This window comes from Hippopotamus amphibius, chromosome 5, assembly GCF_030028045.1.
Source record: "Hippopotamus amphibius kiboko isolate mHipAmp2 chromosome 5, mHipAmp2.hap2, whole genome shotgun sequence".
Classification (NCBI taxonomy): domain Eukaryota; kingdom Metazoa; phylum Chordata; class Mammalia; order Artiodactyla; family Hippopotamidae; genus Hippopotamus; species Hippopotamus amphibius.
The window spans coordinates 63,046,787-63,064,888 of record NC_080190.1 but is presented as its reverse complement, the minus strand read 5'-3'; the positions used below and the strand labels follow the sequence as shown (position 1 = coordinate 63,064,888).

The following is an 18,102-nucleotide window of genomic DNA, read 5'->3' as shown; positions in this document are numbered from 1 at the left end:
GCATCTTTCTAGGAACTATTAAGAAAAGGACCAGCAGTGGGATGAGCTTTTCATTGTATGTCTGACCTGAGAGAAGAAATCTTTTCAGAGGACTCTTCTCTCTCCCCGGGAGTCGCCAAGGCAATGAGAGCTGGCTATGGAGCACCCATGGTCACTTCCTCCCCTGGCGTCCATAAACTACAGTGGTTCCCAGGCACTACCTTGTTGGCTGAGGGAGGGCCCCCCCCTGTGAGGGGAGGCAGGCTGAGGGCTGCGACGGCGGCTGAGATGATTGCTGCTGCTGCATGCGATCCTGCAGGCTCCGTGCTTTTCGAATACTGATTTGCAACTTCTTATCGACTAGGGCTCTGCTGTGCGTGCTAGAGCTGGCACCATGCAGGGCAAGTCTTAGTTTAGCTAAAATGCAAAAGAAAATATAGCAGAAACAGAACACAAAAATACAAACAAAAATAAAAAGAATAAAATTCAACCAAAAATGAGCAAAGATATGCAGTAAAACTCAAAATATGCAGCAGGAATACAAGGCGTGGACCATGCATATGTTGTCCAGGGCACAGAGCTGCCTCTGGCTATAAGGAACATTCATGGAAGCCATGGAGGCCAAACAGGTTAATTCAAATTTAAAAAACAAACAAACAAAAAGCTAAACTAAAATGAGTCAGAAAGATAAACTGGTGCTTCCATCTTAGATGTTGCCACTCTCATTGTCCTTTGCAACTGACCTGTCCGACTCTGGTCTCCATTCTCTGCTCCCAACTCCCCCTTCCCGACAGCCAACAGCAGAAATAAGATCCAAACCTGCATCTGTCTTTATAGAACACAGCTTCTTGTGGGTCACATTTAAGAACCAGATACAAATTCTAAGCCTTAATCCCTTGCTGTGACCTTATGGTGCAGCATACCAGGAAGGCAGGGGAGAAACATAAAGAATCAAATATGCAATACAAAGTCACAGGCCTGGGAAGTCACAGCCAAGTTGTTCATTTCTTCCTGCCCTAAGCTTCACCTCCCTAGTCAGTAACTAGCAAAAGAGCAGACTAGCCTCGCAGCTGAGACCTAACTGTATTTGGGGATTAGAAGGTAGATATGGCTGGATACTTCATTTGTAGACTCCTGCTGAGGCTTTTCCACTAAATATCCGTAGGCCACAGTGACAGCGCCTAGCACACTTAGAAATCTGAAGGGCAAAAGATAGCTAAGGGGCCTCAGTTTGGGGAAGTGAGAGTGAGGAGACTTAAGAGCTGTTTTTATCCCATCTGAGTGACGACACTAATAATACCTATTGTGAAGTTAGTCAAAAATGCCATAGCCATAGCGGTTAGAGTTACTTACAGATAGCTTCGTTACAGAGAGCCAAAGCGGCAGCACAGTCTCCCTTCTGTTCCAGATGCAGCGACTCTTCAAACACTGAATCTGCCTCTTGCAGGGACCTCTCAAAGCCGTCACTCCTCCCTGAAAGGGCCAGCACTTTTCATTTTCATAACAATCTGTTCCAACTTTTCCTGTGTGCTGTTGTTTCCCTTCAGAGCACATAGAGCCTTGCTGCTGAGCCTCTGGTCCACCCTTATTTCAACTGACCATTACTATTTAGAATTCTCTGAAACACGTAGGACATTCATTTTTGCCTTAACTGAGATCTTTCCAAAGCCATGAAAGAGGGGCATGTCATTGTCCACACACAGTCCAACTCCAAGACCTCTTAAGGAGTCCCTCAAGGAAAAAACAAAGTACTGTCTATAATAGAATGGTGGGTTCTTATGCTTGGAACTGATGTACTTCTCCATAGTGCAACAAGATACATCTTGGCAACCTGTGTCCAACACCCCAGATCTCCACCGAGACCTGCACTGCTATATTAAGGCAAAAGTAGCTTCACTACTCTGTGGAAAGCCATCAGTAACCTTTCTTTCCTACATTAATTTGTAGTCCTCTCTGTACCACCTGCACTTGGAAAATCAGTACCACTCTTGGGCACAGGAGTTCTACAGTTCCTAACTTCAATGCATCTACCAGGCCAGTGGAACCACCTTTCTTCTTGGTTTGCACACACACACATATCTTTCAACAGCACTATTAAGTATTTACTTCTATCATGCCCTTGCTCACCACACCTACCATAAAAAAGTCACCTTCCCATACAATGAGCATGAGATGTTGCTTCCTCCCCTGAAAGTGAGTGTGTGCCAAAGCAGGTGCAGGACAGTCTAAGGACAGTGCAAGATGAAAAGCAAGAAAGTACTGTAAGGGTAACTTCTGTAAAAGAATCCTCAAATTTTTGTATCCCCTTGACTTTTACTCACTCATAACCATAAATTAGTAATAAGCTGTAATGTAAGTTCACCTACAATTGGGATTAACGGTGTTTCACAAGCTCACAAGAAAAAAATATATCATATCATTTCTCCCATAATGTCCCCATCCTCCATTAACCTCCAGCTGGACATGGTAAGAAAAGCTCTTCCATACCCCTAACATTCACTCCTAATTTACCAATAGCTTTTGGAGAACAATGGGCAGGAAGTGGAAGTAACAAGTTAGTTCTGAAGAGCTAGACACTTGGGTTCTACTCCACAGCTAGAGGTATGGTCCCTGGGGTGGGGGTACTTTTCTTATTATGTCTGAAATCAACTACACAACTTTTACAATCAGAGGTGGCAGCTAGAGCAATTAAAACAAAAAAAGTTCTCTACAGAGGTACAGGCAAACTATAGTTGGTCAATCACTGTACTAAGTTTTAATTCTCATCCTTCAGAATCTTAGCACTCCATTCCTTGCTCTAAACCAAAGTGTATGGAGAATTGACAATGAAATACAGCCAGAAGGATCTACTCTGAACTCTACCCAACTAACAGGGAGGGGAGAAAGGCAAGGGAGGAAGATGACAAGACCTCTCTTTCAGAAGCAATATAAACCTGAGACACCAATGTGATATAGTTTAAGGACAAAAAGGAAGAAGAAATCATCTAAATATAGGGACATCTAAGAAATTAGGAATGGTAAACTAATTAGGAATGGTAAACTAATCTAGACAAATACAATGCCCTGGGAAGTATAAAGCAATAATTGCCTTGAATCAAAAGAAAGTAGTATTAGAGGAGAAAAGTAGCCCCCAAATAAGCCCAGGAAGTTTCTCTAAGTGTTGATAAGAAGAAAGAAGTGATCAACAGAAAGCAGCCACCCAAAACAGCATCAGCTCCTATTCTTTACACTGCTTTAGCACAATTTGTTGCATCTTAGAGGTTCTGAATAATAAATTCATTTCACAGAAAAACAGAGATATAGGTTTCAAGGCCTATTTAAAATAAATACCTCAGCCTTTTTGAACCCTAATTTTGAAGGCTAGTCTCTGCTGGTACAAAATGACAACCTAAAGCAACTGAAGAAAAAAAAGTAACTAATGTGGGGCAGCTGGAGAAGCTGAAATAAAGTCCATGAAAATTGTGAGATGGGGAGATGAATCATCAGAGGATCAAAAGACAACTAGGCTCTGCGTTCTTAGAACTTGTTTGGTATATCCACTTCCCTGAAGCTCCAGGTAGGAAATCTCAAGGGCATGTTTCTGCTGAGCAAGAATTCCCCTCACTGTCAGTGAGGTTCACTCACTGCCTTTTCCTGCTGTTTCTTAATTGTGAGCAGTTTAATTTACACCTTCTATAACTGTCCATCAGAAATATTTTTTATGAACAATATACTATCTCTAATCTACAAGCTTTTAATAGATGGGCCCCAAATCAGTGCCTGTCTCTAACCAACGGGCCTGTCATCTCCTACTTTAACTAGCTCTCACTAAAATGGCTGAATTAAGATAAAATATAACTTGGCTAAAGAGAAGGCAGAATTTATAAGCTCGAGTACTTTTTTCCTTTCCCCTCTCTTTGTCCCCATCACCCACAACCTAATGCTCACAAAAATTACCCTGATTCTGCAGTTCATCTAAGTCCATGAAGCGGCTGGGATGAGGGTTAAACCCTTTAGCTGCCTCTAATTCCTTCTCTCGTTTCCTTCGAAGTTCCTGTTCCTGGGCCCTTCTGGCCACCTCTTCCTGCAATTCATCCAGCTCAGTTTTGGAATATATCTCCCCACCTGGAATACAACCAAGGGAGAAGAGAAGTCACCACATTTCCATAACCAAGACTAAGCACTTGCTATATTTATGGCTACCACACTGCTTTTCCTTTGGAAGTCTTGAAGTTCATATTTGGATAGTGCTTTCCATATCAGATTCAGGATGAGAGACCTGGGCCATGAATAATAACAATAATAAAAATAATATTTACTGGGTGCTTTATAGCAATGATAACAACATGACAACTAACATTTGTTGAGTATTTACTATGTGACAGGCACAGTTGTAAGCACTTTTACATATACTACGGCATTTAATTCTCATAATAACATATGAGGTAGATAGTATTATTGCCCACATTTTAAGAATGAAGAAACTGAGTCACAAACATGATAAATAATTTGCCTAAGGTAACAAAGATGGCAAAAGGTAAAGCTGAATTAAAATCAAATAAGTTAAATTCATAACCCATGGTTTTAACTATTAAAGAGCATTCTCTACCACATGCTGCCACTAACTTACCAGGAAGCTTTAAGCAAGTCAACTTCTCCCCTTTAATTTTCACCACCTTTTAATGAGTTTGTAAAATACCCATAGTAGTAAAAATTTAATTTTATCAGTGTTCACGGATAGAACCAAATAGATCTAAAAGGATGTCCATGACATACTAAGTGAAAAAACAAGTGGCAGAAAGTATCTACAGTATGACTTCCTTTTATTTATTTTTAAATGGTAGTAATAAACTTATCTATTATGTACTTGTACATAGAATAGAAAGCATAGAAAGAGATGCAGAAAGATATATGCCATAATGGTAGCATTGGTTCCTTCAATCTGAAGAGACAAAGGGCAAGTTACTGAATTGTTGGACTTACGTTTACTTCTGTAATTTTTTAAAAGGGTGGTCAAAGTCACCAGAGAAAAAAAATAGGGTTACTATACAAAAAGGATGGTGGAGTGTATGGTGCATGAGGAATTTATTCTAACTCCTTGCCAAATACCTTTTACCAGCTGAGGAATCCAGTTGGTGAACTCTATCCAACTAGTCTAGAATTACAGCTATCAGTGAAATTATGAGACTCAGTCTTTAGTGTGCTGAAAAGCTATCGGCTATCGAAGAAAAGAGAAGGGGGAATAGGCTCATGAAAGAGCACAAGTTTCTCAAAGCAATGTTAGTCAATATGAGATAAATTAAAATGTGGGAAATAAAACAAACCTATAATTTCATTCAAGAATGAATTTCTTCCATGGGTTTCTAACTATAACCTATTCTAGCCCAGGATTTCAGAGACAGCTGCTTCCACAGGCATTGTTCTGCTCTGCCTGATGTTAGCAACCTATGACACTCATACCGAAAAGAGTTAAGGCCTTTTTATTTCTGCTGCATAGCACCCTTCTGGCCACCTCTAAGGACTTCCAGTGGCCATTAAGAGAATTGGTGGTCAGACCAGTAATGTTCCTGGTCTCATCTCTACAGGTTGGCACATAGTATTCTGTCCTCATCTCCCTAGTGAGCTGGCCACATATCTATATTCAGAAGCTCATTAAATCAGACCATAGTTAGGTTCCTGCCCACACACTCTACTCGCAATTGATCTAACATACCAGAAAAACAGGAGATGAAACACATCTTTCAGAGAAGGTTGACTTCTAAGTTAGATGGTGGACCCCAGAACTCCTCAGGCAACTAAACGATACTGAATACTCACCACCTTCCCTCAAGCATCACAAAAAGTCTCCATGTTGGGGAGACTACATAGTTATCACCTCAATTTTCAGCTCTGACTAAGTAAAGGATTTATTTTACTTCTTTGAATATGCACTGTAAATATATATACGTGTTCTGAGAAGAATGTAAGAAGGATATAAAACCTATGCTTACCTCAAATCTCTATGCTTAGTGGCTCATACCTGAAATTTCAATATTCCTTTACCTTCAGGCTTTGACTTGTTAACATGCTAGTTTCTCTTAGAGAAAGCATACTTTAAACTATTTTCAGTCAACGTGCATCTAGTGTGAAAGAATTAGATCATTCCTTTAGAACTTGTTTTGCGGAGGGACACAGGCACATTCAAGAAGGAAAAACAAAGCAGGGATACTAGACAGGACAGAGGCAGGGGTAAGGGTAGTTCTGACGCACTTATTTCCCAGTTTTGCCCATATCCTACATGTCCCCCTCAATTCATAGTACAAAATAATAAAAAATCCACTCCCACCTCTATACCAAGGAAGGCTCTAAGACTTATTCTTCTGAGGAAAGCAGGTGCTACTGATAATGTTCACCTTATTTCTGTTCCTTCTTGCTCCCACCAGGGCTCTCTCCAAGGTGGAAACAAACAAGCAGGCAAGCCGTGATAAAGAACAAGAGAACAAGATAAATTGGGAGTTGGAGCAGATCAAATGCCTTCACGTTTTACATTCTGATGGACCAAAGTGCAACTGTCCCCTAATTTCAAATGTGCTCAGGTTAGGCTGTTCCCCAAATAGAATTGGCAGTAAAATCTAGCTCTCCAAATCCAATGTCCTTTTGCTTACCTGAGAGGGGCTGATTCTTTGTCCAGCCACTCCTGGATACTGTGGAGTCTGCCTCCAGGATGCTACTACTGTGAGACTTTGGAATGTGACGCCAGGAAGGTGCCAATCCAGCTGATCTCTTAGCACTTGGATCCCTTCAAAACAGAAACCAGAGTCTAGTGAAAGCATCAGAAGGCTGTTAACTAGCAACATTCCTAGGACTAAATTCCCTCCAAAAACAACAACAAAAATCCAAAACATCAAACTAATATAATTAAAAATATCTGCGGAACTAATTCTGAAAAATCAAAATACCCACTCGTTCCCCCATCTTATCTCACCTCATTCACATTTTGTGCATCTAGCACAGTGTCTGGCACAAAACTTATTTAATGAATTAATAAACAAATGCTCTCATATGGATTGCCTTCCTTTTTCTCCCACTTTTGTAGCATTTTCCCATGTGTAAAACTAAACAGGGTCTGAGTCAGAGAAGAGCAGTGGGGAAGTAGGTGGATATGGTTCTCACTCTTATAGAAGATATCACTCCTTTCAAAGCAGCTATACTGTTAGGAAACTTGTCTCTGAGGCAACTCAGTAAAAACAATATATGGAGATCTGAAATTTATAAAGCAAATGGGCGCTATGGACAGGGTGCAATGACAACTATTAATCTGTCATCGTTATCTTATGGAATTATGAATATCAATGGCTTCATAAGACATAGAATCACCAGTGACCCTAAAATAAAATCCTAAAATAAAAGGCAAGAATAAGTAACAATTGGGTTTTCTCTCTGATCATAGCGCTGTGTAAGTTTTGGTTCACTAACTCATTCTTTCATTAAAAGTTATTTACTAAACAATTATTTTATATATAATACTTTAAAAGTTTTCCCTCTCCTTTCTCAAATGCCTTTGCTCCTTCTTCCAGCAGAGGGTGCTATTGCCATAGAAAGTAGATGGAGCACATTTTTGCTTGCACACAAGATGGTAATAAAAGTCCATCTCTTCACTTGTCTGAGTTAAAAAGCCTCTTGGTGGCTCACATTTCTGCAAAGGGACAATGCAGCTATTCAAAGGGCAAACAATACCTGCAGATACTTGAGCACTCAGGCAGGGCTGCATCCAGGCTGACAGGGCTGCTGCTATTCCTCTCACTGCTCTCATAGCCAGATTCCATTCGCTGGATTAAGCGAGGGTGCTGCTCTAAAAGGTGACATCCTGTCCGAGCTGGGCCCCAGATCTTGTACTGGGGGCTTGGTCCGCCAGTTTTAATGTCGTAAGCAGGTGGCTTGTTTAATTCATCTGGTGTAAATTCTTTAGCTATCCCGATCAAAGGAGAAGTATGGAAAAGGAGGTAGATTTAGCATCTGCCTCAAACAAAGATATATAACTCCTCCCTCTAGCTACTCATTCACTTAACTCATAACCCCAAAAAGGCCACCTGAGAGGGTAAAATTTTTACCCTTCAAGGTAAAAATGCACCTTGCCAACAAGTCTACCAGAAAACCCAGGTCTTTTTAAAATACAAAAATCAACTTTAGGGCTTCCCTGGTGGTGCAGTGGTTAAGAATCCACCTGCCAATGAGGGGACATGGGTTCGAGCCCTGGTCCCGGAAGATCCCACATGCCATGGAGCAACTAAGCCTGTGTGCTACAACTACTGAGCCTGTGCTCTAGAGCCCGTGAGCCACAACTATTGAGCCCACGTGCCACAACTACTGAAGCCTGCCCACCTACAGCCCATGCTCTGCAACAAAAGAAGCCACCGTAATGAGAAGCATGCACACCACAATGAAGAGTAGCCCTGCTCACCACAACTAGAGAAAGCCCGTGCGCAGCAACAAAGACCCAATGCAGCCAATAAATAAATATAATTTAAAAAAAAAATCAACTTTATTCAAAAGCTCAATTCTTCCCTGATAATCTCACCTGAATCCTCAGAAAAGGGGCTAAGCTGGGTATAGCCACAGTGCTTCCTTTTGTCCTTACTAAAGATACTGTCAATATTCAGAGACTCCCGTTTGGGTCTCCATGTTGGACGATACTTGCTGGAAGAACTGGACTTTGACTCACTGCTGGTACTCTCTACTTCCCAGTCACGAGAGTGTAAAGGCAGGTTCCGAGGAGGTTTTCTGTCAGTCTGGTCTCCCCCCCTCCCCCCACAGGGAGATCCTAGGTTGGCCTGAGAAGCCAGGGATGGTCTGCTATGGATCATATTGCTGACTGTCTCTTTAAAATCCCTTAGCCTGTTGGTGCTGCTGGATGATTTGGAGGCATTCCTAGGAGCCTGCTTCTCTTTCAGTGTTTCTCCTAAAAACACAAAGAATGAAACAACTATAAATATTTAAAGTCATCATGGGCACCCAGACCCCAGAGTCGAAAAAGAAAGAACAGCCTTTGAGCAGACAGGAGAAGCCACAGTCTGGAGTGTGACAAAAGTGTGACAGAGTGAATGAAGAAAGAGAAGGTATGCAGGGGCCTTGCCTTCACTGTGGTATCCTGAGGCCTGGGGCTCATCGCCTTTCCTCCTGACCCGGCCAGAGCTCCTCTTGCGCTCTAGCAGTGATCCCTTCTTGGATGGGAGTTTCTGATTACACTCACTATCAGTCAGGTGTCCTGAAAAAACAAGGAAATGGGGGTAAGCTGGTATCTGAGACTGACCTCCATCCTTTTGAGAACCTACTCTCCCTTTGGGATTCATGGCAATACCACAAACTTAGTGGATCGGAAGCTGTAGGGGCCAAGACTATCAGATTTAGGTGTAGCAGGCATCTCTCAATAGATAAAGGCAGAAAAGCTCAAGTATTTAATGGGAATTTCCAAATTTACAATGTCTCCTGAGCAATTACCAGTCTCAATACCGCTCATAATCCTTCCCAGTGACCCAGAAGGACACATTACTTGGTAGTTTTTAAGACAAAAGTTTTAAAGATTATATAAGAATGTCATATACCAATATATTTTCACTCTCATAAACAGAAGACAGAACTTTCCTTCTATTTATTTAGCAACACATACCAAGTGAAGTCTAATTTTTATTATATCTGGTATTATCCCAGGTGCCCCAGCCTTTGCCCACAAAAGCTCTGATTGCATATGGCTTTAAGACGCAGTTCTAAGCATTCCTTAAATGTGAATCATTCCAAAGGACACTTGAACTTCAAATCATTCTCATTCCCAGCCATAACCCATGCTTTACCAAACTTGACTTCACCCAGAGATTACACTTCATAGTTCCTCAATACTAATCACTGGGAAACCGGGAGAACTGGGCTCTTTTATGTAACTTGCCATACTGCATGCCCACAGTATGTGAATGTATCAGTATGATCTGACAACAGCAAAGGTCAGATTCTAAAGGATATAATCATCTAAGTAAGCTGCTGGAAGCCAAAGGTCAATTCAGCAACTGAATTAAACTGGAATATAGGCTTAGAGGAAGCCCCCTAGGGTTCTCAAACGTCTGAGAGCTAGCAGAAATTTGCTTTCACATGTTAGTTATGAAAATCTTTGTATATATTCAGGTATGATATGCAATGATATGGCTACATATTTCCAATTAATTACCAACACAATCTCTTATTGCCTCTATCTAATCATTTGCTATCTCTGGGCCCATAAGAAAGATTAAACAAAGGAGGAAATCAGTTGGAACAACTAAATCCATAAATGTTAAACCAATGGGCATGCTCCACTGCCCCCAGCCATTCACAAACTCTTAAAATAAACCTGACTCTCCTTATTTATCCTGTGACTTGGTTTCTCCCTGGTTCACAGTTTCAGAAATATAGTCTAAAAAAAAAATCACACTTTACAGTAGTCATCTATGCAATAGTCATCAAGAGAAATCCAACATGAATCTGACTAAACTACTAGATCCAACTACCAATTTATAAAAAATAGCACAGAGAAACACCCTAAAGTTTACCATACGACACAATCAGCAAAATTTAGAATGTGGGAAAACTACAGCACAAACTACCTAGTTCTTCAATAATAAATAGGAAGGAAGAAATAGAGGTGAAACCTACAGATTAAAAGTAATGTAAAAGGCCCATTAACTCATTGCAGTATGTAGACCTCATTTGGATTCTGAGTCAAAAAAACCAACCATTAAAAAGAATGACATTTATAAGATAATAGGATATTTTCAAACTCATTGGTTATTTAGTGGTTTTAAGAAGTTTTTAATTTAAAAAATGATTCTTTTAGCAATACATACTAAAATATTTATGGAAAAGGTGATATAATGTATGGGACTTGCTTCAAAATAATCCATGAGTACGGGAAGTGGGCAGAGGTACAGATAAAACTAGATTGACCATGAGTTATAATTATTGAAACTATGTGATGGGTACATGAAGGGGCTGTATACTATTCTGTATACTTTTGAATATGTTTGAAATTCTCTCTCTCTCCCTTTTTTTTTTTAAAGGCATGCACAGGATGTAAACCACCAATCTGATGCCATGGGATCACTAATTACCAAGTCTCTAAGAGTATGGGCACTGTTCTATGCCTTAGGTGATGAACTTTTCATCTCAGCACTCACTGCTCTTCCTTTTATGTCCTATAATGATTTCTTCCACTGACACAGACACAATCTTCTATAGTTTATTAGAACAGTTCAAGAATATTCTCTGCATGGAACTCACAATAACAAACAGGCTGGCTTTCCACCCTTTGGTTTCTCTTTCCTTCAGGAAGCCTGGCAAGGTGATGAGCGTCCATAAATATACCCCTTCTCTAAAAGCCCTTCAGGGCTTTGAAACAAAGCCCGGCATGAGAACAGATGAGGTGTAAGACCACAAGGGTTACTATGACAATGACAGGGGCACTATGACAAGGACAGGGATCAAGGGCATAGCAGGAAAAAAGCCTTCATAAAAAGATTTCGGCATAAACAATCACATCAATAATCACATTACAATGGTCCTTACTGATGGGCTGCTGTTGACAGCAACATGTCTGGTGGAACATCATCGTTCATTCAGAATTGCATTGCTTTCTTTCACTCCACTCAATTACCCAAGTTCTGTGCATTTCCCCCTTTGCATGACAAACATTTCTGACTTGCTCCAGTTTCTTTTTTCTTGGGAGACCCTCTATGTAGAACTGAATCAGGCAAGCAGGGTCCACTGTATAAGTCCCTACCTGTGTCCCGACTGCTCTGAGACGTGGAATCATTCTCCACATTATAGATGACTGTCCCCTGAGAATCAGAAGAGAAGTGACTGACCACAGACTCATGGTGGGAGTGTTTGTAGGGACAGCTCTCCGTTGAGGAATCTGTTCGAGTATCACTTGAGATGGATGGCTCCCTCCCTGAGGGGAAGGAGACAGGCAAAGGTAAGGAAAGAGAGGATAGTGATAGAGAGGGGGCAAAGAGTTGGATGGCAACAAAGGTCCAAAAGGCAAGAACTTCCTAAATAGAAGGGTGAGAAGGATATACCAGAGCCATTCTTCCCACCCAACTTCAGATAACCCAGACACACAAAGAATTCCTCCTACTCCTGCCCCTACCTTTCTGAAGCCCTCCCTTTGCCTGCCATTGTGAAAAACTGTGAGGCTTTTAGAAAACCTACGGGGGGGGGCGCAGGGTAGAAAAAAGGAAAAAGTTGTGAAAAGTAAGATCCACTTAGATGGCGAGTCCCAGGCCAACCTGGCACACATAACCAGTTATTTCCCTATCCCATAATTTTCCTCCTATACTACCAGAAAAGTCACTTTAAAAAATTTAGTTGATAGCATAAATTATAAGCCTTTTTAATATCTATGAGACATTACGGGGCAGTTATTCATGCCTCAGTGTGAATTAGTTCCGTTAGACCACCTTCCTCTGAACACCTAGCTGAGGTAAACACGACAGGGTAAACAGGTATTTGACTGAAGGGAGAAGAAGCATAGCAGGTCTGGGTGGGGTACAAGGGTGGGAGGAACACGGCAGGCAGGAGGGAGGTACAAAAGGGAGGGGAAAAGACCCCGAAGACAAGTATCTTCTCTTCCAAAATTATACTCAGGGCCAGCCAGCCCTAGATCCAGAAAGGGAAATGACCATTACTTTTTCCTCCTTTTAGCAATCAAGTCAAAACCATTAGGGTTGTATTTCTGTTATAGGATGAGTTTGTGAGGGACTGCCTGAGACTTCGGCACTAAGGCTGCAATTGTTTCTAAAGGAAAACATGATTTAAGCTCTAAATAATTGAATTAGAAGAGAACAGCGGATTCATAGGCTAAGGAATATCGTTACCGCACTTGGCATTTTAAAACAAAAATCTCTCATCCCAAACAAAATGAATAGCTTTGTAGTAACTCCTATCATTTTCTTGGTCTTAACAACTCCAGTCACTGTTAAATTGCTAGTAAGTATCAGTCATCTTAGCAATATTAGAAGGTTAAATAGTGAGGTTTCCCTCACAAACTTAGTATCTCAGTTTAAATCGACATAATTTCCTTCTCACGTCTGAATCGGGGTCAGGTGATCTAGACAACACGCTCCTGGATACAAGGAAACAAAGCCTGGCACACCTGGGGCTTCAGCATGAGTGGGCACTTCTTTCTTATCTCTCCAAGCTAGGTTAAGCGCTAGGCTCATGACTGAGACCCTGCAGTGCAGTCATCACATCAGAGGGGGAGGGGGAGGTAACCAGCCAGGCAGCTCACCTGAATCCTCACTATCGTAGCACGTCCTGCTGTACGACTGGAACTCAGCCTGGGGAGGCAGGTCCTGGGTGGACACTGGCGTACCCTGGGGGTCTGCATAAAGCAGCAGCAAAGGCTGATAATGCCCCTTGATGCATTTGGTCACCACATCCTTCCACTTGGGCCCAATCTGAACCAGAAACAACCAGAAAAGCATGACAATTATACTTCATATCCATAATTCAACACATATCTTTCTGCTTTAGTTTTCTAAGACAAGAACTGGGTAAAGAGACAATAAAAGAGATCTTGGACCTAAACTTAATTTTTTTTTTTTTTTTTTTTTTTTTTTTAATTTTTGGCTGTGCTGTGCAGTGTGCGGGATCTTAGTTCCCTGACCAGGGACTGAACCCGAGCCCCTTGCAGTGGAAGCGCAGAGTCTTAACCACTGTACCGCCAGGGAAGTCCCAATGAACTTTTTCTTGTCTTTTTTATGAAACCTTTTTAGAAAGCACTGGAACCCTATGAGTGAGAGGAATGAGGAACAAAATTACTTTTATTCCTGTGAAATATGAATAAAAGTTCTCAAAGCTGAATATGCCATGTGAGGGGACTTCAGCTGACTTGGTGATCAATTTCTTTTCACAAATACCAAATAAAAGCTCTTGCTTGAAATTAGCATTTCTATAATTTTCTCCTAAATATTAAAATCACTTTTATGAAGCTAAAGAGCATACAGAAACCCTCTCACAGACTGCTTTAAATAAGTGACATTCCGTTTCAGAGTTCACACAAGGCAGGACATAAAATGTCAAACTGCTTAGAATAGACAGCTAAACCTCCCAGCCTGAGCTTTGTGCTGGATTCAGCTGCTGCCACAGCAGTGGAAAAAAGTGACAGAATAGCCATGGAAACAACAATCCAATCAAATCCCCACACTCACTCTCTCTTAATTTTGATCCAGGCACATTCTTAGATAGTGTGTTTTTGGAGTCAAACAACTAGCATAGTGCTTATTTCATAATAGATGTTCAGTAAAATTTATAACTGAGTTATTTTAACTCAAACATTTATATGCTTTTTACATACAAATCTTATTTAATATTTTAGATGGCAGGTATTATTTTTCAAATAAAAAACCTAAAGCTCAAAGAATTTACATAAGTTGCCCAAGACTGCAACAGTAAAAAAGCAATGAAGAGGAGAATCAGGGAACTTGACAGACTTTACTGTTTGGGGAAGATACTTTATAAGGTCCATGGTTGGTACAGATTATAGCCAGCAGTCTCCTAGCTGCTAACCTTATTACGAGAGGCTTCCTAACTCACACAGATCACCTAAACTACTTCAGCCAAACACTCTGTGGTTTAGATAGAACCAAATTTCCAGCTTCAAATATCATCATAGCCTTATTTTCTCTACACTATCCCCAAAGCACATTAATTCATGATAGAGTACTTCAGGGAGATAACAATCAGAGAATCATTTATAGCAGCCCTGAGACAAAATACTACCCACAGTTAATTACAAGATTTGGAATTCTGAACTTCATGCTAAGTTTATAACCTAATCTGAGGCATTAGATTTTTCTCGCTCAAATCAACCAATTAACACATTTTTTAAAAAGCCCTTTCAACTTATAAATACAGAACTGTGCTGAATGCTTGGTGAGGTGATTCAGAGAAAATAATAGAAGATAAATTGATCCTGTCCTCAAGGAACTTGGTCTGCTGGGGAAGACAAGACTGACACTCTCATAAATTCCATAGATAGGCAGACAGACATTAAAATTATGAAAATGAAACACTGAAGACAAATAACTGTCCATAGGTTTTTGTTCCAGTCACCAAACACGTCAATAAGGGCTTGAATATTCCTACCTCCTTGACATGAGCATCATCAAAATACATCCATTTGCGGATCTTTGTTTGGAAAAAGAATGTAGAATAATGTTTGCCGTAGTAACAGATCATTCCTACTAAGTACAGTTCAGACTGCTTGGCCCGGTCATCTGTCACTCTGAAAAACAGCTGTGGGGAAAGAGGAGAAAGGAAAGAACAATCACATACTCAACCCTCTCACATTATCTCTCAGCAGACGCCATCATTTCTTAATTAAGGTACTGACTTGCTTCTCCTTTTGCTAGTCCATATTAATCATCAGAAATGAACCTAAAAAGGCAAAATTTAGGGAAATGTCAGAGAGACAGTGGCCAACCTGGTAAGGTGGTGATGTTTCTTCATACCTTTTAATAATATTTTCTTGCTGCGGCCTATCCTAAGAGGAGCCAGGAATGTTGAAAAATAAATAAACAAAAACAAAACATGCTCAAGTTTCAAAAGGTATTTATCAGCTTGTGCCACAAGTATAAATTTCCTGCTGAGACACTAAGTAGAGGGTAAGAAAGCCCTTAGGAAGAGCAATCCTGCCATACTGGTTACCAGCATTTCAATTCCTAGATGTTCAGCACTGTCCTAGGTGCTAAGAGACATACAAAATATTTGAAGCCAAGGACTCTTGCCTTGAGGAAACTGGTTGAAAAAGCAATCATACAAATATAACAAAATTAGAACAGAACAGACTATGCAGGCTACAGAAATTTAGAAAAGTGATATTTTATTGTGTATAGCCTATTATGTCAGAGATTCCTTGGCAAGGAGACCTAAAATAAGATCCCAGATAGTTCTCTTATTCTCAAACATAGCTTAATGACATTAAAAAACAATAAGGGATCGCCTTAGTCACAGGACCATCCCAGAGAGAAACCAGCAGAAAGGAAACCACAGACTTCCTGGCTCTTCTCTTGAACTGAAGGAAAACCTTGGCTGTACCTATACTAGGGCATGCAGCTGATAAGGTAAAGACCCCACATCTGAAATCTGTTTCCCTGTCTATTTTGTTGAATAGATACATGGAAAACCACTAGAATTCTCTTCCAAGTCACTTCATTACCTTCTCAACAGACACTGGTTCCCCACCATAAATTTAATATTCTCGGACTCATGTCACCAACTTCTACCTCCTTCACCTCCCACAGCAGCACTAGTCAGGACTAGTCTTTGACCTTACTACCTCCCACAGTTGAATACACTTCCCTGTTCTACACTGGTATTAACTAACAATAAGTCGAGCTTATGATAACTCCATGAATTACTTGATTTTTACCAGTAGCTAAGCTCTGCCCATCCTGTCTTTCAAAGCCAAGATCATCCCATATCTTCATTCTTTGCCACCTATGCAAAGGAGGTATGTGAGCATGTACATGCACACACATGTATGTATACACATACACACAATATATTTGTTCAAAACTCTTTAATATTTGTCATTTAGGATACACCTTTGTCTTCACAGTTCACTGCCAGCAATACTAAGATACAAGAACTCCAAGTGAGAGATAAAGGTAATGAACACTCACATCACCGAGCTTAAGGCAGGTGCCCAGGCTGTGAATGACATCCTCTGCCAAGTCTGAGTGGTCTGAGTCCCATACCAGCCCAATTGTGATAATCTGTGGAGCGTTCATCAACACACGGCGAATCCGAATCCTCTCTCCGCAGTTGCTCTGAAATACATATGTAAGAGTAGTTTGACATGTTTCCCAGTGGCTCTGCCTCAATTCCACTAATCCCAGGTTCCCCTCCCCACTCTGAACCCTCCCCTTGACTTAACTCACCGGGCAGTTCCGCAGATCCCCCATGGTGCTGGCATTCTGCAGCAGCTCACCAAACATGCTTGGCGAGGGTTTTTCTCGTCTTTCCAGCATACTAATAGCCTGATTGCTTCGAGATGGGAGATTGAAGGGGGATGATGTTGGGAGTTCTACAGAGTTATAGCTAAGTCAAATAAATCATTCATGCAAATTCCTAACTCACATGTTTGACTTTCTTCCTCTGCCCACTATGCCAAAGCCCCTCATCCTGACCAGTCTTAGTGTCCCCCAGAGTAAGTGCGCCTGCCTGTGCCCACCTGTGCCCAAGTCCAAAGTTCATAGAATCCCCATTCCTCCTCCCACTTTGCTGGCCAGAGCTTGAGACTAAGAAAAGAGGAGGTGATGGGAGAGGAAAGAAGGAGAACAAAGGTTATTTTCAAATTCTTGTTCTGAGTTCCTACAATATAGCAAAGACTCAGCAATAAGGATACAAGCTATTTGGGTGCCTTCAGTTAAAACCCAGTCAACTGAAGGAGTGCCTAAGAATACAAACAGAGAACCCTGTAAGACTCACCAAAGGGAAGTAGTGGAGATATAATGCACCATCTGGATGAAAGGCAGCGGATCAGAAGTGGCGCCACAGCTAGTACATACACACTAAGCCCGGGGAGAAAAAAGCAAAACCAGCAGCCACAGTCATTAACTGTTTTGGCACCCATTTGACACCCTACATCCTAGGATAAGTGTTCTTGAAGAAAAGGTCTAAGAAGTGATGGGGATAGAGATAAGGTTCACCTGCTCAAACAAGGTCATCGCAAATTTCTGGTGGGAGATGCAGTGTTGGGCAGTACATATATCCTCTTTGGTTTCATCAGCAATGTGGAAGTGAATCCTCATCAGGAGGTTTTCCTAATAGCGAAGGAACAAAAGCAGTATATCAACAATATTTAACAAACAAAAGTACAAATTTGTTGGCAGTTTACTCAGAGAAACGGCAATCCTCCTGGAGGTAGAAATACCTCTGTTTTTTCTTTTAATTTTTTAATTTGAAATAATTATAAATTCACGGAAAGTTTCCAAAAAATTATACAGGAGGTCCACGTACCTTCCCAGTTTCCTCCACAGGTGACATCTTACAATAACTATAGTACAATATACAAACCAACAAATGACATCAATAAAATCCACAGAGTTTATTCAGATTTCACCAGTTTTACATACA

General features: G+C 40.9%; 1 protein-coding gene across 26 annotated transcripts in view; it reads right to left on the bottom strand.

Moving 5' to 3' along the window:
• The window catches only part of USP54 (ubiquitin specific peptidase 54), a 121,075-nt gene that overhangs the window by 18,281 nt on the left and 84,692 nt on the right, over positions 1-18,102 (bottom strand). For 20 of the 26 annotated variants that reach the window (XR_009053693.1, XM_057734662.1, XM_057734654.1 and 17 more), the window contains 14 exons: positions 17,676-17,789; positions 17,455-17,537; positions 16,905-17,010; positions 16,647-16,793; positions 15,109-15,258; positions 13,250-13,418; positions 11,741-11,911; positions 9,071-9,202; positions 8,516-8,896; positions 7,675-7,906; positions 6,603-6,736; positions 3,916-4,083; positions 1,333-1,467; positions 201-396 (listed from right to left, as the gene is read on the bottom strand). Coding sequence is in view for 25 of the 26 variants with exons in the window: in XM_057734662.1 (XP_057590645.1) it covers positions 201-396; positions 1,333-1,467; positions 3,916-4,083; positions 6,603-6,736; positions 7,675-7,906; positions 8,516-8,896; positions 9,071-9,202; positions 11,741-11,911; positions 13,250-13,418; positions 15,109-15,258; positions 16,647-16,793; positions 16,905-17,010; positions 17,455-17,537; positions 17,676-17,789 (2,318 nt within the window). In the remaining variant the exon portion in view is untranslated. Of the gene's footprint in view, positions 1-200; positions 397-1,332; positions 1,468-3,915; positions 4,084-4,804; positions 6,078-6,602; positions 6,737-7,674; positions 7,907-8,515; positions 8,897-9,070; positions 9,203-11,740; positions 11,912-13,249; positions 13,419-15,108; positions 15,259-16,646; positions 16,794-16,904; positions 17,011-17,454; positions 17,538-17,675; positions 17,790-18,102 lie in introns of those variants that run through there. The other 6 variants (XM_057734664.1, XM_057734667.1, XM_057734669.1 and 3 more) reach the window with 4 other exon arrangements.